This window comes from Rutilus rutilus (genome assembly GCF_951802725.1).
Source record: "Rutilus rutilus genome assembly, chromosome: 1".
In the NCBI taxonomy this organism is placed as follows: Eukaryota; Metazoa; Chordata; class Actinopteri; order Cypriniformes; family Leuciscidae; genus Rutilus; species Rutilus rutilus.
This window is the reverse complement of record NC_140209.1, coordinates 11,767,771-11,789,394: the sequence shown is the minus strand read 5'-3', so window position 1 is coordinate 11,789,394 and position 21,624 is coordinate 11,767,771. Positions and strand designations below refer to the sequence as shown.

The following is a 21,624-nucleotide window of genomic DNA, read 5'->3' as shown; positions in this document are numbered from 1 at the left end:
TCAACCTGCAATACTTACCACAGAGTCACCAGTCCCTCTTCTGTTGCCTGAAACATAATGGCACGGGAAAGTTTATGATCAAACACACACACAGTCTCTAATGCAGATGACAATCAGTTTTTAAAAGAGTCTAGAAGAATCTAGCGCTTTAGAATAGAAACATTATTTTTGTTAACTCGTTGATTTCTCTTCACTTTTAGAGAAAGAAATTTGTCTAAATTACATATTTATTTTATCAGATGTTTTTGTCTGTTGTTACAAAATATGAAAAACTTACCTGCTCTTTTTTTACGAATCACCCAGAGAATAAGAGCCAGAAGGAGAAGAGCGAATGAAGCGGCAACAACAACCACAATCACAGTCACTGAGAGAGAGAGTATAGAGAGACACCATTAGCAGGACTATATTACTGTGTTTAACCAAATACATAAAAATGGCACATTCAATAGCATAGTTATCCTTATTTATCATGTAAATTGATGCTTGTAATGATGATTTTATAGAAATTGATATGTATTAAAAGCCATCTGTACACTAACAGACTGTACCTCATATGTTCACTAAATGAATGTGACATGATTGTTTAGGATTGTCTGGATGAGAATGATGTGTCTGACATTTAATGACAGTTACTTTTTACATTACGGTATTAGTTTTCATGTTTATGATTGTTGGTGATGTACAAGAGAGTGGAATTACAAAGTGATGAAGATTACAAATTAAACATGGCTTGAGTCAAAATCTGTGATCAGCTGCTCGAACAACGAGTCGGTCAAATGAGGATGATGTTCATACACACCTGGATTCGGAGGGTTTGCTGTGGTATCTGGAATCTGTGCTGTTGCTGTAGTTGATGTTACAACTGTTAAAAACAAAATGGAAAGAGAAATATATAATATTTTAATGCATGAACATAATATCAAGGCATTTATTTTACAAACTGCTGTAGTCCAGAGCTACAGTATCAGTGCTGAAAGCTGCTCACACTAACATGGGATGAGTTATGTTCATAATATCAGAGATCATTGTTTCCCGCCTCCTCAGACTCGACGCTTACGGGCGGGTCGCTAGTTTGAGAAAACGCAACAGAATGAGCGCAATTGACAATGAAGGCCGAGGAGACTTACAGACTGTTAGTTGATGAGTTGATTTATCCGTGTTTTAATAAGCTCTCGTTCATAGAGATGTTTAGGTTGTGATCTGCGATCTCTGACCCGGTTTGTTTGATGGCTGCGATACACTGTGTTTTCCTGCTATCTGGCATCCCGGGGTGTCGAAATACTATTGGCTGAACTGGCAGTGGGCGGAGTCACACAGACCAAAACAAAACCCGACTGACAACACGGAAAGTGTAATCCAGAGAGGATTCAGATACTGATTCTAGAAAACTCCATGAGTCGGTTAAATGAAGATGATGTTCATACACACCTGGATTCAGAGAGTTTGCTGTGTTGTCTGGAATCAGTGCTGTTGCTGTAGTTGATGTTACAACTGTTAAAAACAAAATGGAAATAGAAATATGTCATATTTTAATGCATGAACACAATGTCAAGGCATTTATTTTACAAACTGCTATATAGGTAATAAATCCTCACTATGGGCCCTATTATACATCTGCACAATGCAGTGCCAGGCGAGACGCAAGTATGTTTTGCTAGTTTCAGCCCGATATAAACATGCCAAATATTAAAAAATAAAACGATTACAATGTAAAAGATTATTATTGTGTACATAAAGATATGGTGAATCCGTCTTGTCCCGTTGATTGTACCTTTAACCACACACACACACACACACACACACAGCTTTAAACTCACACACAAGCAGATCCGTTTCCTCGCTAGAGAAGTGTTCAGTATTTCTGCTTGCAAATTCCGTCATGTTAATAGTGAAACTGGCTTTTAAAGGGAATGGGAGATGAGACTCTGATTGGTTTATTTCACGTTATGCCCAAAACAAAACACACCCATTACTCATAAAGAGAATAGAGACAAAACACACCCATTACTCATAAAGAGAATATGGACAACACTTTTAGATCATGCACTGCAAAAGTGGATTCAGACGGCCTAAGTGAACTTGCGCTGTAGACCATGAGCTTAGATCGTTAAAATAGGGCCCTATGATTTTATTAATTTATCATAGGAGTGGCGTGAGTTACACTAGCTGTATATTATGATTATTTTGCATCAGACAACAGACTGTACAAGACCGGTCATATGTATCAAAACTCACTGACAAATCTGACTAAAGAGCTTTTTTTGATGATAATATGTGTGATGATAAAGCAGTCTGTGAGAGCCAGTGCAAACCACTGAAGCGAGAGACTGATGATGTGTGACAGTGATCATGTGATCATGAACCTTGTGTAGAAGCTGCTGCTGTAGTTCGGCTTGATGTCTTCTCAGAGTTTGAGCTTCTGACTGGAGTCAGTGTTGTTGAAGCGACTGGAGCTGCAGAAGATGAATGTTCAGACGCATCAGGACATTAACATCATATTTTCATATTGATCATGACATGCAGTTTGTGTTCAATCATCACAGCTTACAGTGGCAGTAGTTGAGAAGAGAGATGTTACTGTATCATTTATTCCTGGTTTATATGAGAGTGGCTGCGTTCCAAACCGAATACTCAATGAGTAGGTACTTAATTTCAATAAGTACTTACTTAACGAGCGCTAAAAGAGTAGGTACTTTATAGCCAGATCTCGTTGAGTATGAATGCGAACCGGACATCTGCCATGTTGACGTTATCATGTGACCTACGACGCGTTATCACACGCGCAACAACTTAAAAGATTTGAACGACACGTTTAATTCATCTATCTGTAAATATCTTGATATTGATTAAACTTGCTCATTTTGTGGTCTTTTTGAAGAAACTGCTGCCCATTTATTTTGTGAATACATTTAGGGTTGATTTAAGTTCTTATATTTAACCCTACTAATGTGACCCACCGTTTTATCTTTAACGATATTATTTATTTTTATTACGAAATCCCCAAATTGTCATCTCTTTAATATGTTGTTAATTTTTTATTTTTTTTATCCAAACATTTTCATCCACAAGCAAAAGTAGCTAACTGCTTTATGTTTTCCTCTTTTTCTTGTTGAATTTAACTGTCGTTTCATCCCTCAGGCCTATAAATAACAAAAAATGCTTTTTTAAAATGTATTATAATTAATTATTTAAGAAAATATATATTAAGATATTCAACCTTGTAGGTTCTTTTTTCCTGTGTAAAAAATCTCATATTATGTATGCAAACCCATGATATATATATATTATGGGTTTGCATACATGAGATTTTTTACAGATCTCATAACATCAGTAACTCGACAGCCCTACCTAGAACGGGTTTCCTCAGCGTTTGTAATGTCTGCACATTGTGCACAAAGGGCAGCTTTTCGAAGATTCGCCTTTGGAGGAAAACTGTTGATTTTATATGCGAAAAATGTAAGTATCATTAATATAAAAAATTAATATTACCTCAGAATGAATTGCATTGCTATCCCACCCCAAAACATACAATAACAACAACGATAAATGCTGACCAATACTTAATTATATTACTTTTTACTGAAAATGATATAATTCAATAAAACAAACAAAATGTAATGTATGTCATATGACATAGCTATGCATGATTGAATACACTCTAGATGTGTATATAATGAACATATCTACATTTTCTTTCAAACAATTAAATAAAACATTAATTAAATAATTATATTTTATTTACTGACAACAATGAGAAATATTAATAAATTAGTAAAAGAATGAATGAAAGTCACCATCACACAATAAACAAATGCATAAGTCAACACATGAAACAAAGCTTTATTCAAACTACAATCATGTATGTATATAGGCTACAGGCGCTGAACCCCACATCCTTCTGCCATCTCAACACAGCGGTTCCCATTCTGCAGCTTTATTCTGATGAATCAGCTGACCGCCCGAGATGAGCCGTTACGTCGTGCCAGAGGTTGTTGCATGATGTGTTGTGCTTCACAGTCTGAGGCAATAAGAGCAGGTGGAGTGATGGAGGGACTCATCCATGGCACCGTTTCCAGGATTCAGCTCTGCTGACATTTCAGATCCTACAAAATGTACAAACATAACACAAAAGCAGTAATTTCAACCACACAATGTCATTTGATTTCAGTATTATTTAGAAGACAAAAACGCTTTTTTTCCACAAATGCCGCCATCATCTTTCCTTGCAGGTCCTGCTCCACCACAAAAGCTGTGCAGCTAATGCACAGAAATCAAGAATCAGAAAAGTGCTGTAATAGCTCTGTTTGAAATTACAATAATTAAAATAAACTACAACTTAAGATTTAAATAGTTGTTATTCATTTCTGTAGTATACTCACTCAAAGCCTTCATGAGCCACTCTCCACCAGATAAACACACATCTGTTCATCTGACCCTATAACATCCAGACAAGATCCACATTACCTCTATGATTTATGAACTCAACACTACATTTACATGTTGAGGTTGTTTTAACTTTTTATCCAACATAAATGTTCCTCAATTTATCAACAGTAATGGACAAATAAAATAGATAACTTATGTTTAACGTTAGTTACTTTATAGATTTGTTCTACATATTTGCACACATTCATCACTCAGATGTCTATTTCATGTTGTGATATTTCAAGATTTTCCTGTCAGATGTAAATAGACATTTAAAATAAGCGTCTTTAAGATGTATATGGTTTATGTAAATCCACTTTAGAGACGTAACTTACGTGTCTTTACTGGAGCTCCCCTGTTAGCTAACGTTATACATAATAAAACGTGTTTTTACAGCAAAATCACAACTATACTATACTGTGTAACGTCTTTACACCTTCAACAATTCAACAGTTTACTCTACAGTTGTTCAACACATGCGATTTTAGCACAAGGAACCGTGTTTACTCACATTTGAAAGCACCCGCGTCGCTGATCACTGCGATGTTTGATAATGACGTATCCTCTCTCGCGTGGCCTCCTGGGATAGAAGAGTATCCATCGGTCGAGCACTCGAAAATCTGGCCGAAAGCAGTAAGCCATCCGGGAACTTCTCGCCTACTCTTTTATGAATACTGATGTTTGGAACGTACTGCTTCCTTCACGTACTGTTTTCGCCTACTATATAGTAGGAAAGTAGGCATATTGGAACGCACTTAAGTCCGAATCTCGCGATAATTAGTACGTCACCCAGGTAATTCTTGCCTACTCTTTTGGATTCGTTCATACTTTTTCGCTCGCCTACTCTTTTTCCCATACTAAATAGTAGGGAAGTATGCGGTTTGGAACGCAGCCAGTGAAACAGTGAGCTGCTTCCCATAAACCTTCAGCTTTCCTGAATCAATGACATTATTAAAGGTGCTGTATGTAGTTTTCAGCGACCTCTAGCGGTGATGTTTCAGATTGCAACCAATAAGTTTACAAGCGCGTGCTCGAATTTATGAGCGAGCACTGTGCATAGACAGTATATAAACGGCACTGTGGGTACCTTCCAGACTGAGACACAACATACTGGAAACTAAGGTGAACTCCCACTGCAACGTTACAATAATAGGCTACTTTTATCAGCTTGACGTTGAACTAATGCTCCATACTCGTACCATGATAAGTATGAAACCCTATCAACCGTGCCGAATTTTGCCACTGCAAGCACCACTTCACATTTTCTTCAGGAAATGTACATTCTAGGTTTGTAGATAAGGTTTCTCCGTGATTCAAATGCTCTGCCGATGTTGAGCCGTGTTTTTTCACCCGAAGTTCATCCGATTCACGTCTGGCCTTTAATACGAGCTGTGTTGTGCTGGGAGCAGGTCGTTTCTTATGGAAGCATATGGGTAGCAATATTCAATTTGAAATGTAATATGCAAAATGACAATGCAATATGTAAAATGACAATGCATTTCTGTAATTCAATTTTAATTTTCCCATCATTTGTGCAACGTTTGGTGCAAAATGAAAATGAAAATTCAATTATAAAATTTACATTTGCCATTTCATACACTAGTTTTAATATGTAAATTGAATACATATTTTAACGCTTTATAAGTTGTAAAATTAAAATGTATTACAGAAATGATTAGATATGTTTAACATGTTCAAGCAAAAACTGTAGCAAAATTGTAATTTAAATGTTATTTTTTCTTAATTGCATTTACACTCACAGTTAAGACACTTGCGATTGCATTTCCATTAAGTGTCACGCAATGAATGTAGCAAAATTCAATGTGCAATTTGAAAATGCATTCTGAGCCAATCACGTGCCCGCCCCGCCCTGTCAATCACTACGTGAAGTTGGCCCCGCCCCCAACACAAAATAGGCTCAATCGTTTTTACTTCGTTTGTGCTGTAATTTTTGTTTGTTTGTGCTGCTTCAGTTTTCTAGATAGTAAAATAATATTTATAGGTAATTCTGTCACCCAGGCCGCCACATGCTCCAAATAAAATAGATCATATTCGGTTTGTGCCGGTTTTGTTTGTGCTGCTTCAGTGTTTGAAATATTAGACCGAATTATAGACGATGACGTCACCTGCTTAACGTTCACCCAAAATTCTCATATGTTTGTGCTAATTTGCGCCGATAAACGTTTATTTTGTGCTGCTTCGGTTTCTTAAATATTAAAATAATATTTATTGGTCATTCTGAGTTCACTCAGCCCCCCTACTGCTCCACATTCACCCAAAATAGTCTCGTTTGTTTGTGCGATCGTTTGTGCCGGTTAAAGTTTCGTGTGCTGCTTCGTTGTTTAAAATATTAGACACTGAATTATAGACGATGACGTCACCAGCCCTCGACCTGCTCCACATTCACCCAAAAAAGGCTAGGTCGATGAATTTGACCCGTCAGATTCCGTGACCCTGTGTATACCTTCAATATGCTTTATAAAATAGAATGGGGATTCGCATGTCTGCCTCATATTTTATGATTATACAGCTGCAAACAGAGATGGTCACACACATCACATTCGTCACTTTATTGAACATTACAGTCAGTTATTAAAGAGCGGTCACGTTTTTCGGTAACTTAGCTATTAATACCGAATACCAATGGAGCTTTGTCATATTATGTGATCACAGAGTAATAGGCCTATGCATTTGTAAGGAAAAACTATAGGATCTCCAACATTATTGGGTATTAAAGTTAATAGTAATAAGAATAAAGATAAGCATGTATCAGACAATGAGAATATTTTATACAAAACGAAACCATAAACACAGTCCAGCATCAGACAAGGCACCAGCTAGCGCACTAGTCGCCACTGAGGGGCTGGGGCTCATTCGGCATCGACCGGCAGGTGGATCTATCAATGACGGGGAGCGAAGATCTCGGACGAAGCGGGCTGAGACGCCGGGCTTGGCGAGTGCTGAGGGCCTTGACTGGCCATCTTTCAGCGCGTGGACCGACGGCAGCGGGGCTGTCGCCGTTGAGGAGCAAACAACTACAAATTCCTTGCCCTGCGTTTTTGACCCCACTCGATCATATCGTGCGGATGTTAAGGTAACTGGTTATTGCGCTCAAGGTAAGCGTGAAAATCTGCACGATACAACCCACAGTCGTTTCAAAAACATTATAAACCCTGCTTTGAAAAAACACCGCAAACTGAACTTTTTTAAAACTGTCAATCACTCTCGACTGATCTGGGATCAACAACTCAAACCAAGGGGTCTATTTGGAGGGCATATGAACATCCGTAGCCTCAGCCCAAAGTCTGAAGAAGTACATCATCTTCTTATTAACTCCAACTTAGATTTTTTAGGTCTGACAGAATCTTGGTTACATAAAAACTCTCCATCTGCTGCATTACATGTACCAGGGTATAATATTTTTAGACGGGACAGATGTGAGGGAAGAGGGGGAGGGGTAATGATTTACATAAAAGATCACATTAACTGTCAGCAGATATGTTGGCCTTTTGACCATGATTTGGAGTGTATTGGGGTGAATATACTGCTCTCACCTGAAATGTCTTTTGTGTTAATTGTTGTATATCGTCCACCCTCCTCTAATAATGATTTCTATATCACTTTTAAAAAGCTACTTCAAGCATGTGATTTTAAAACTGAGGTAATACTGCTTGGTGATCTTAACTGTAACTGGCTTAATAAGACTAATAGGAAATCCCTTAAACAGATCACAGATAGTCTGGATTTTACTCAATTGTTGGAAGGTCCTACTAGAATAACCACATCGTCTCAGACACAGATAGATTTAATATTCAGTAACAAGCCTGAAAGAATTGTAAAAACATTTAATTTTATCACTGGACTGTCTGATCATAATCTGACTCTACTGTCGAGAAAACTTACAAAAAAGCGATTTCATCATTCTAATAAACCCGTGGAGCAACTTAGGATTCCTAAGAATGAAATGTATAATTTTTAAAAGGCAGTACAGCAGACTAATTGGATAGATATATTTACTGGGATCAACATAGAAGAAGTTAGCAAAATGTTTTCTACCAAGCTACAAAATCTAGTTAAGGAGTTTACTAGAAAGGTAAAAGGAAAGAAAAAAGCAAATGCACTCCCCTGGCTCAATACTGAAATATTTCATTTGATGAAAGAAAGAGACTCCGCTTTAAAAAGATCATTAAAAACTAAATTAAATAGTGATTCACTTCATTACGTAATCAAGTGATTAAAGTGATAAGAAAGGCTAAAGCCAATTTTTTTATGACAATTATTAATTTATGATAACACAAAACTGATCTGGGAACAGATTAAGAATGTGATGGGAATTAGCCATAAGCTTAGAAACCAGTTAGAATTGAACCTGAATGGTAAATTAATTCAAGACCCAGCTCAAATAGCTGTAGCTTTTAATGAATATTTTATCAATTCTGTGAATGAAATCGCACAGAATTTTTCCCTAATAAATTAGTCAGGGGGCCAAAACTGATATTAAAACTTTGTCGGACACTTTTTGGTACAAGTATACAACCTATCCAGTATTAATATTTAACCCCTCAACATGTGTTCTAGCCAGGTTGTCAGCTTAGAAAATGTTTTTTTGTCCATTTTAACACTATATTCTTAAAAGTGGTAAAAGCGGATTTTTTTCCCAAAGTGCTTCCGTTTTCTTCCATGTTACCTATTGTAATTTTGGGCAAATGTGCAATATAATCAAACTTATGTGCAAGCATGATCATTAAAAAATAATAATCAATAAATACCACAAGAATATCACACCACAAGGGGCACTGTTGTGTCAGCACAGCTGTTATTTGGCAGCAGATTGAGGCAGCAGATCCAGAGAAGATGATCACAGCAGGTGTCAACAGTAGAGTCTGAACAAAACTTTATAAAGGAGTGAATCACACAATCACACAACAGATTAACTTGATCTATTTGTCTACACAAACATTTACCTCAAGATTATACCATTCTACCATCAAATGTTGGCAGAAACAGTTAAGCTAAACTGTTTTCCAACTAGCTATATACTTACCAGACATACACTCACCAAAAGGATTATTAGGAACACCATACTAATACTGTGTTTGACCCCCTTTCGCCTTCAGAACGGCCTTAATTCTACGTGGCATTGATTCAACAAGGTGCTGAAAGCATTCTTTAGAAATGTTGGCCCATATTGATAGGATAGCATCTTGCAGTTGATGGAGATTTGTGGGATGCACATCCAGGGCACGAAGCTCCCGTTCCACCACATCCCAAAGATGCTCTATTGGGTTGAGATCTGGTGACTGTGGGGGCCATTTTAGTACAGTGAACTCATTGTCATGTTCAAGAAACCAATTTGAAATGATTCGAGCTTTGTGACATGGTGCATTATCCTGCTGGAAGTAGCCATCAGAGGATGGGTACATGGTGGTCATAAAGGGATGGACATGGTCAGAAACAATGCTCAGGTAGGCCGTGGCATTTGAACGATGCCCAATTGGCACTAAGGGGCCTAAAGTGTGCCAAGAAAACACCCTCCACACCGTTACACCACCACCACCAGCCTGCACAGTGGTAACAAGGCATGATGGATCCATGTTCTCATTCTGTTTACGCCAAATTCTGACTCTACCATCTGAATGTCTCAACAGAAATCGAGACATTTTTCCAGTCTTCAACTGTCCAATTTTGGTGAGCTCGTGCAAATTGTAGCCTCTTTTTCCTATTTGTAGTGGAGATGAGTGGTACCCGGTGGGGTCTTCTGCTGTTGTAGCCCATCCGCCTCAAGGTTGTGCGTGTTGTGGCTTCACAAATGCTTTGCTGCATACCTCGGTTGTAACAAGTGGTTATTTCAGTCAAAGTTGCTCTTCTATCAGCTTGAATCAGTCGGCCCATTCTCCTCTGACCTCTAGCATCAACAAGGCATTTTCGCCCACAGGACTGCCGCATACTGGATGTTTTTCCCTTTTCACACCATTCTTTGTAAACCCTAGAAATGGTTGTGCGTGAAAATCCCAGTAACTGAGCAGAATGTGAAATACTCAGACCGGCCCGTCTGGCACCAACAACCATGCCACACTCAAAATTGCTTAAATCACCTTTCTTTCCCATTCTGACATTCAGTTTGGAGTTCAGGAGATTGTCTTGACAAGGACCACACCCCTAAATGCATTTAAGCAACTGCCATGTGATTGGTTGATTAGATAATTGCATTAATGAGAAATTGAACAGGTGTTCCTAATACTCCTTTAGGTGAGTGTATAGCTAGGCTAATTTACTTTCATCATTACTAGCTTACTTACTAATAGGTAAATTAAGTTTTGTGCAGATGTGTAATGGAAATATTATGTTTTTAATTCATTTGCTGCACAGCAGCCTATTTAACAGTCTGCTATAGCTAAAAGTGTTAATAAGTTTGTTAGATAGCAAAGCCCTCAGCTTATGTCAGAGGACATTGTAGTGATCCACTCAGAAACCAATCAGACTAGTGTAGTGAAACATTTCTTTGCCTTCAGATGAGATAACATGGATCCAGAGGGAGTTGTAAGCCTAGCGTCCAAAGAAAAACAAATAGGAAGAGATATTGATTTGGAAAAATGTTTCATTTGTCAAGACAAATATGGAAAATACAGCCAAGATAAAGCCCTTTGATTGAAGTGATTTTTCAGGAAGTGGTCTCTTTCTGGAGATTATTGTTGTATAATATTGTGCAATATTTTTGCAATATAATAGACACACACCATTATTTGCATTGCGCTTAGCTTGACCTTGCTTATTCAATCCATTCAGTCTCAAAGGGATGAGACTGACAACCTGAGAGCCAACCTCTGCCAACCTGAGAGCCACTGCTTTGATGGGGAAAAACATACCTTTGCCATACGACTATTACATAGTTATTACTACTAACTAGTTACTAACCCCTAACCCTAAAGAAGTGAGAGAGCAGTTTTGTTAGGATGGAATTAATAACTATAGTGATATGTGAATTAAATATAATTTGTGTTACAACCTGGTACACCAATTAAGTCAAATAGCACCATAGACCATCATCTACAGCTCTAAATTTCCACCTTGACTTTAAAGTATTATAACTTGTGCAGCATTGCACTGTCTCTCCCTACAAGCTTTAAACTTGGCTTGACTCATTCCCATAGATATGGGTCCTGATTGATTGAGGTTTTGGGATACTAGGTTATGTTTCCAAGCTGATATTTACTTTGAAAACTGGTTCTCTTTAGGCGGAGATTGTTTTTTTCATGTTCTAGTTCTGTTGTCTCTTACACTGTACAATAAATGTTCATTCTGACACATCAGCAGACATCCCATGAGTGTTAGCTTTCATTTGATACAATTTTTATGAATATGGTCCTTGTGGTTGTGGAGATATTCAACATTTACTGTTGGCATGTCGTGTTGAGCAGGGAACCAAAAAATTAGCCTGAAATTGCTTGTACAAGTCACAAAAAAAAATATTCAGCTTGACAACCACCCTAATATCTTACCTATGGGTGTCTTCTAACTAAAAAAATAGGGTGACAGCTTGTACCAAAACATGTCTGCAAAAGTCTTAACGGAAGCCCTTTTCAGAATTGGCCCCCTGACTAAATGGAAATGTTGTCACAATAGATGAAAGTATGCCTTCTTTTAGCATTCAACCTATCTGTGAAGTAAAAACTCAGGCAATTATTAATTCTCTTAAAATCTCATCAACAAAAGATATTTATGGAATGGACTCAAAAATGCTTAAATGCCTGAAAGAACATCTATCTTACCCTATCACACAAATTTTTAATCAGTCAGTACTAGAGGGGATATTTCCAACCACCTGGAAGACTGCAATTGTAACTCCCATATTTAAGTCAAATGACCCACGGAACATATCTAACTACCGCCCAATTAGTATTCTACCAGTGGTCTCTAAGGTTGCTGAAAAATGTGTATCAGAGCAGCTTGTCTCTTTTCTTAATAATAGTCCCTTCACACTTCATCCGATGCAGTTTGGCTTCCGGGCCCATCACTCCGCAGAAACGGCTAACTGTTACTTTTTAGAGACTGTTAGAGCAATGGTGGACAAGGGAGGTGTTGTTGGCGCTGTGTTTTTAGACCTCCGTAAAGCATTTGACACAGTCAACCATCAGGTCCTTATTGCCAAACTCTCTACTTTTAATTTTTCCCCTTCTGCAATTAAATGGTTTGAGTCATATTTAACTGGTAGAACTCAATTTGTTTCTGTGAACACCCATCGTTCACTAGCTCTTAATTTATGCACAGGGGTGCCACAAGGATCAATACTTGGCCCGCTTTTGTTTAGTCTATATATTAATGATTTGCCATCAGTTTGCCCTGATATCAATACAATAATGTATGCGGACGATACTGTAATTTATGTGCATGCCAAGACAAAAAATCTGGCTGCCACAAAATTGACCAAAGCCATGGACCAGATCACCAATTGGCTAAATCGTTCATGTCTTCAATTAAATGTAGATAAAACTGTGGGAATGTTTTTTACAAAAAGACAATGTAATAGTGTGTCAAACATATCAATTTCGGGTCAAAACATTACTATTGTGCCACAATTTAAATATCTGGGCGTTATTATTGATTCTAATCTCTCTTTTAAAACACATATTAAGAAAGTCTGCAATAGGGTCAAGTTTAGTTTAGCTAATTTTAGATATATTAGAAATGCCCTTACTTTTAATGCTGCTAAATTATTTATGGATGCAATGATTATGTCACATCTAACATATTGTCTGACAAGCTGGGGACAAACTCAGCTCATCACTTAAACCACTAGCAACTATTTATAAAAAAACTCTTAAAATTTTGGACCAAAAGCCTAACAGTTTACATCATTGTATAATCCTTAAAAACTATAAACTGCTGAGCTGGGAAAATGTAATCAAATATAAAAATATTTGTTTGGTTTACAAAATTTTACATAATACCGCTCCGCCTCCTTTCAATTCATTCATAATCCAACGTAAGAACAGCAGTCATAATACCAGAAGCACCACACGTGGCGACCTAGTAATCCCACTTAGAAAAAGTACATTTGGTCAATTATCATTTTCATTTACTGCAATACATAACTGGAACTCATTGCCCATTACAATTAAAAACATACATATGTATTCGACTTTTATTGCACACCTTAAAAATTGGCAAAAACGACAATTACACCTGCACACATTAATATGCTAGATGTGATGTGCGCACTAGATGTGACATGATCATGCTTCTGCCACTTGATCTCTGCTGGCTGCTTCAATGCTATGTCCTGTATGTGCTTCAATGTGGCCTCTGCATGATTATTTTTTGTGTCAATTTTCTCTAGTTTATTGCTTGACCTGCTTTTATGTCTTTGCAATTTGTGCTTGCTTGTCTGTTTTAATTTTGTGCCACCTTGTTTGTTTGTCTAAGCTCTTGCTTAAGCCTTGTTTTAATTGTAATGTATTTATTGATGTATGCCAATTAACAACTGGCTGGGGACTACAGCTGGAAATTAGCCGTAGAGGCTAAAGCTGCTCTTTTCATTAAAAGAGGTTGTCCACAATATTATAAACCAATAAACTAAACTAAACTAAACTAAACAACAGCAGCTCAGCATATGTTGACGCCTGATAAGGCAGAACATTCTCCCAGACGGTCCAACATCGTACTGGTTCTATCACCTGCAGACGCGTAATAATCTTCGGAAACACTACCATTTCTCTGTCCACGCTCCACTTCATCTGCTAGTGAATGTAACACTCGTATCAGATCTGCCGCCGCCGTGTTTCCTTCCAACACCTCAAAATACGCACCATAGCGTATGTTTACCTGTTGCCGAGCAACGCAGTTGATTGACAGGGCGGGGCGAGGCGGGCACGTGATCGGCTCAGAATGCATTTTCAAATTGCACATTGAATTTTGCTACATTCATTGCGTGACACTTAATGGAAATGCAATCGCAATTGTCTTAACTGTGAGTGTAAATGCAATTAAGAAAAAAATACATTTAAATTACAATTTTGCCACAGTTTTTGCTTGAACATGTTAAACATATCTAATCATTTCTGTAATACATTTTAATTTTGCAACGTATAAAGCGTTAAAATATGTATTCAATTTGCATATTAAAACTAGTGTATGAAATGGCAAATGTAAATTATATAATTGAATTTTCATTTTCATTTTGCACCAAACGTTGCACAAATGTATTGGAAAATTTAAATTTAAATAAAGAAATGCATTGTCATTTTACATATTGCATTGTCATTTTGCATATTACATTTCAAATTGAAATTTGCTACCCATATGCTTCCATAGTTTCTTAGTGTTATCAGATATGTCATAAGTTGCATAAGTCATAAGTCCATGTCATAAGTTGCAGTGTCATTGCTGTTGAGTGTAAAGTCAGTAGGCTAGACGAGGCGAGAGGAGCGCGCGTGCAGGTCTCAGTCACGTCACTGGATTTCGCGGTAAATCCGACCCGGCACCTTCACATAAAAATAAGAATACTTGCTTTCCGAGGTAATAGCAAAACCCGCAAAGTGGATCATTTTATTGTGAGATTACAACCCCTTCACACACAGGCAATAAAAAAAGGATTCATTTTAGTAGAAAAGTTACATACAGCACCTTTAAGCCTTATAATTCCTAAAACTGCATAAAAATCCTTATAATTCCCAATATTGACCTCCCTTATGGGTCATTCATGAAATATTGCATAAATCAGAAGAGTCTATTTTAGCCTAGTATGACCCATAGGAGGTCAATATTGGGGATTATAAGGATTTGTATGCAGTTTATGACTTTGACCACTAATATTTTACAATTGCCAAACGTATGAAGCCATCAGGAAGAGTAGAGCCAGTGTGTGAAAGTTTTGACAAATCTGTCTGAAAAGAGTGTTTTCTCACCTGAATACTTGACAGTGTATCTGACTGAGGTCTTGAGTTGATTTCTGTGAGTAAGCTGACATCTCCACTCTCTGTTGTTATCTTCATTCAGGAGTGTTGTAGTCAGAGTGATGATGATACAGCGATATGGAGCTGATGATGATGATAATATCTGATATCTGGAGTCTGTCTTCAGATCAACACCAGCCTGATTCACCCACAACAGCTCAATTCCCTCAGAACTGACCAAATCCTCACAGGAGAATCCAGTATATGAATACAACTGACAGGAGAGAGTCACAGAGCGGCCTGGACTGATCTCAGTCTGTGAGGATGAAGATGATGATGATGATGATGATGATGATGACACTGAAACTGAACACAAGACACAAATCACAGACTCTTCAATCATCATCTGAGTTCTGCCCTTTTTAAATTGACCACATAATCATAAACTTACCATGAAGAACATGCAGATAAACACGTGCATCAGGTCCTTGTTTTTGGTGGTCTATCCATTGTTGGCAGATGTAAGATCCAGAATCTTCTACTGTGACGTTCTTGATGTTCAGAGAGCAGTCAGACTCCAGACTCAGTCTCTCATGTCTCTCTGTGTCGTTCTTCTTTATCCCTAATTCAATCAGTTCAACTGCTGCTGAATGTCTGAATCTGTTATAGTAGGTCCATGCAGTTGATTTGCAGTCAGAAAGAGCTTTATTACAGGACAGACGCACATTTTCACCAGAACTGATGAACACATGATCATCATCCACTCCACTGATACCTGAAACACAGTATATCTCAGTGATCATTATGATATTAATAAATGAAAAAAAACATAAACCATACCAGCATAAAAAGCAGAATATTCAAATCATATACAGTCTTTTTCCGGTGTTTAATAGTTAATGCATTAATTAACATTTATGGATAAACCAAATCAAACGCCTCTTTAAGAAGGAATAAGAAATACCCTGAGTTTGAAACAAATGTAAATAATGTAATATCATATCTTGAACTCTTGATTTCAGCTTTGTCATAAACATTACTGGACGGCACAGGATTAGTTGATCCTCCTCTTCAACCGTAGAAAATACACTAATAACTGACCTTAAAAGCTCTTTATCTGTTCTGTGTTTCTCTCTTTCCTTCAAACTCACCCTACTGTGACTTATGCACAGCTAAATACAAAATAACAATTCAAAACCCACAAAGAATATTTGTGGAACAGTTCCCAAAGGAAGGAGCAAAACTCAGGGAAGGTTTGCTGGGATCAGTAGTTCACTCTCCATCCAGACACAGTCGTGATGATACTGTACTTCTGTTCTCTGACCACACAACATCACTTCACTGAGCTGAACACTCGTTGTGTGTTTGATAGTAAGTTTATGATCAATCATGAGCTGAGTTTGGGAAGTAGTTAACAGTGAATTTGATCATGATTAGGGCCCTCTCAAGTAAAGTCATGACAAAATAATGCATTAACAAATCATGTAATACAATATGATTAAACATGCACTAGGAGAATATTTGTATTCCTTTACAGCACCAGTACAACAAAACAAACAAACAAAACAAAAGATAAAGGTTATTTGTAGTTCTTTTACTCACAGCGCATTCACTGTGTGCTCATACTATGATCTCGATATCAATATTGTTAAAAGCGCTATATAAATGAAGGTGACTTGACTTGACAATATGAGCTCATCCCAGATAGAAATGTTGTTGTTCTATGAATGTTTTGAGAGCATTATGTTCTTGTAATGTTTTCTGTAGATTATTTTATTTTTGTTACCAGAATGTTCTCCTAAAAGGAAGGATAACACTCTCTAAACATTCTTATACAGTTTTAGCGGGACGTTTCCCAGCAGACACAGGACTGAACCATCTTTTCCTCATATGTCTCTAGTTTCCTGTTTATACCCCAAAATATGACCCCAAAAATGAGTGATTACATTTTTTTAAATAATACACATAATATATATATAATATATATTTCTTTTGGTTTACTTCTCATCTATACATTAATGCTATGTTTTGAGAGATTTGAAGTACTTTTGTACCTATTTACTGCAAAATACCTCAGCTACACCATTAGCATGCAAATGAAATATTACCTTTTTATAAAAAATAAAAAAAAAACACATTAATGATGATCAAAATGAAATATGAGTTGTTTCTGGATATTGATCTAGGTGTGAGATGCATAATTCTCCATCTGCTGGTTAGAATTTTTTTTGCTGATAATATAGTTTTGGCAAAAAGTGTAATTACCATACACTTCCAGCAGAGCCGCCATAGAGATCCATTCATTTTTTTGGATGTGACTGACTGCTCTTATAACTACGGAAGCCCTGAAAGTAAAAAAAAAAAGATCCATTCATTTTTTTTTTTTATGTGACTGACTGCTCTTATAACAGCTTTTGTTATGAATATATATATACATTTTAAAATACATTAAATCAGTATTTTTTTGTTTTGTTATTTGAGGTCTTTTGAAGTGTCTTGTTTTTGCAATAATGCCAAATAAATTTGCAGTATTGACACTAAAAGAAAAGAATGCAGTTACATATTATTTATTTCAATAATCCAAATGTATAAAATTATTAACTTTAGAATAAGAAAGACATGTTTAGTACATAAAAGTAAATAAACCCCCCAAAAACAGCAATAAGCGAATAGGAACACGAGTAAAGAGTAAACACACCTGTGTGTGTAAGTGATCACGTTCGTTCCACATTGTGGTCTAGTACATTGAGGTATGGATATTTTCAGATTTATTCTGGATTTTTTTTTTTTTTTTTGACAAATTTAAAATAAAAAACAATTTTCATTTCAAAGACATTCATTTCAAAGTTCTTGAGTGTGACTTTTTTTTTAATACCTTCAGAACAACCGAATCAAGCCCAGTTTTGTGTGTGTGTATAGATAGATAATTTAGAAAAAGTCACAAAATCTTATTGCACTGAGATGAAGGAAACCATTTATTTAAACTAAAAAAAAGTCGATTGGGTCATATTGACCCCAAAGGGCAAATTAGGGTTCGGTCCTGGAGGGCCACTGTTATACTGTTATAGTTGTGTTTTATTTTCTGAGAGTGCAAGCATGATGTTGAATCATCATCATCACATTGTAACATAAATTCAATGCCATTATCATTGATTTTTGGATGAAATCTAAAAAAAAACATTATGGGTGTAAAAGTGATGTTGATTCAATGCAGTTAACATTGACACATTAACATTGATTTAACATTGTTTGGATGGTTGCTTGCTATCTGGGACCCTCATCAAACACAGCTAATCAATGTCTCCAGGATTACTAGAAAGCTACAGGCAGGAGAGTTTATTAGGGTTGGAGATAAACTCTGCAGGACAGTGGCCCTCCAGGACCGAGTTTACCCATCCCTGGTTTTCTTTATGAAGCACGTCACCGTTATTGAGATTGGTAGTAAAATCCAATCAAAGTCAGGTGTCAGTAATTTTTTATCATATAAATGTCTATAACTCCGAAGCGAATTGAGATATTTTCACCAAAATTGACACACAGATGTATGGGCTCACTCTGAGGACACATTATAAAATGGTGGGACTGAGCCTCTTGGTGGCGCTATAATAGAACAAAACATGAAATTCCCATTGACATCAATACAGTACTGTGACATAAAATTAGTGATGTACCGATGTGAAAATTGTGGCCGATACCGATATTTACCGATTGCGATATCTCTGTATAGAAAACACATTTTTATGATAATCAAATAAAGAGCTATTTTCCAAAACACTTTTTTTTTTTTTACTTTTGTAATTTATTTTCAGAAATGACTGATATTGGGCACCTTTACCTGTGTGCAAAATATGTCATCAGATTTTCAGAAGAAAAATAAATATCTATATAAAAATACATTTAAAATGTACATCAAAAAAATGTGTCCTGAATTCACACTATGAATAAGGATGAAAAGGCAATGAATAGGCAATGTCAATGTCTGAGAGTTTTGTATAACATGCTCATTGGGTTAAATGGTGAGATTGACAAGTGCTGAAAAACTGTGCTGTTGAATTTACGCCTCCAGCCTAGTTCAGCGATTGTGTAAGCTGCTCTGTACCTAACCTCTGTCAGTAAGAAACATCCGGAAATGTCCCAGATATTTATAAACACCCCTCAGCAATCTCTGATATATTAAGTGAATCCCAACAAAATCTCAGTGCATAAACTTTCAATTATGTCCATGGTTCACGTCAACACACGCTGAACACTTGCTACGTGTACGTGCTACGTGTAGGCTAGAATAAAGTTGGGCTGCAGCTACAGTGGATATTTTAATTGTTAGCGTGCTTTTCATCCATTCACTGGTGAAACGAAACTCTTCTTATCACTCAAGGAAGATATTTCTCCACCTCCACATAGGCTGTTTTTTTTACTAGGGTGACAATACATCAAGACTTTAGAGTGAAAGCAAGCAGCAGCCGATCGATACTGTATAGGCTACTGACCCGGCCTGGAAGTGTACGTGCATAGCCCGAAGGACGTTAGCTTAATTTCTACTATGTCGCCAAATATATGGATTGAGCCAAACTGGACTGTTTGGCAAGACGACTGCTGTTCTTTGCAATTCCTATTACAACCATATAACTACATTCTGCCTGATACTAGGGCTGTCACTTTTGAGAAAAATCTAATTCGAACGGGTATCAAATATCAAGCAATATATTCGAATATCTACGAGCCAAAAAACAATCAGTCAAAAAATGCGTCATGAAGAGGAAAAAAACATATAAGTCGCACTGGACTATAAGTCGCATTTATTTAGAAATTTATTTCACACAAAAAAACAATGTTACGGACGGGACAGTTCTCCGTTACGGACGTGAGCGCTCTGAAAGCGGCACTAAAAGACTGCTTTAAAACTTTCACAGAGACCTCAAACAGAAAGCACAAAGCCTGTCTTTAAATTTAATTTCGTTTTGTATTAATTGTATCTTCATTTTGATCAATGTTTCATCAACCAATTGCCTGGATTTAATAAATAAGAAGTAAATAAAGTAGAAAATAGATAATCACGACACGGAGCGCTGGCGCATGAACCTGTTCACATCGGCCCTATTTTGACATCGGAACGATACCGATGTGTAAAAAAATGACCATATCGGCCAATATTATATCGGCGGCCGATATATCGTGCACCACTACATAAAATGCTATGTTTTATGAACGCATCAGCGTATTGTTAAGCAACTCGGTATGAGTCATTGGCACCATGCCTTGAAGGTACTCAAAAAGTTTGAAATTGAAAAATTGAATCGTATCATCTCCAGACTCCAGGCATGATGCCAAAATGACTTTTCAGGCTTTATTTCTGCAATGCCTTGACATATTGACACCAAACTTTGTATGTGTCATTGTCACTTCACTTTGGCCACATCACATCGATTTAGTAACTGCGCCATCTATTGGTCGAAAGTGATAATCCATTAAATCATCTTATAAGGTACTGTATATATGATTTTTCAGCCATTTGCCCAAAATCCTCTTTAAATGTCTTTAATTGCTCATTGTTGCAGTTGGTCTGACACTTTCAGCCATGTTGGCATGTCTTGTCGTCTTCTTACCATTTTTTCCTCACTTAATGCAAACAACACACTCTCCAGAATAAACTATTAGTCTTTATCAGAGAGCTGTTCAAATCACTGACACTCTTGTAGAACTGAAATAATCTTGACTGTTTTTCTACCCACTCTTTCCACCACAAGGACCATTTGGAGTTCCCAAAGACACAGATAGTGATCAAGGCCTGTAGGCCAAAATGTGTGTATTTTGGGGGTCGATGCCCATACGGAAATGTAATATACGACATATATGTCCCTATATCGCAAGTGACGCCGTCATATATGCTAAATATAAGACAATATATTGCTATCACATATATACATATCTCTAGATATATGTTGATATAAGTTTATAACATATATAAATTGTCCATATTAAATTAGTATATTGGCATATATTAATATGATGTATATGATTATTGTTTATATAATTTTGTATGTTATGACCATATATGTCACCAATATGTTTAATTTATATATGCCAATTTATTTAAACAACATACATACATTTTACATGCTTATGGTTTCCTTATTAATTAATTCCTTGTTTTCCTTATTTGAACAGCTTGAACTTTTAACAAGTCTACACAATCCACATTTCATTTCAATTTCTATCCCATTTTAGAATTAGCACAATTTGTTATAAATAAAATTATTGTTTTATTATTATTATTTTACGTAACTGGCTCATAAAAACAAAACAAATA

At 36.7% G+C, this 21,624-nt stretch overlaps 1 protein-coding gene across 1 annotated transcript in view; it reads right to left on the bottom strand.

Moving 5' to 3' along the window:
* The window catches only part of LOC311297742 (uncharacterized protein), a gene marked incomplete at both ends in the record, with an annotated part of 153,426 nt that overhangs the window by 130,362 nt on the left and 1,440 nt on the right, over positions 1-21,624 (bottom strand). The window contains 4 exons of the mRNA XM_084420181.1: positions 800-862; positions 2,364-2,453; positions 15,330-15,683; positions 15,769-16,092. Coding sequence (XP_084276307.1) covers positions 800-862; positions 2,364-2,453; positions 15,330-15,683; positions 15,769-16,092 — 831 coding nt within the window. The remainder of the gene's footprint in view (positions 1-799; positions 863-2,363; positions 2,454-15,329; positions 15,684-15,768; positions 16,093-21,624) is intronic.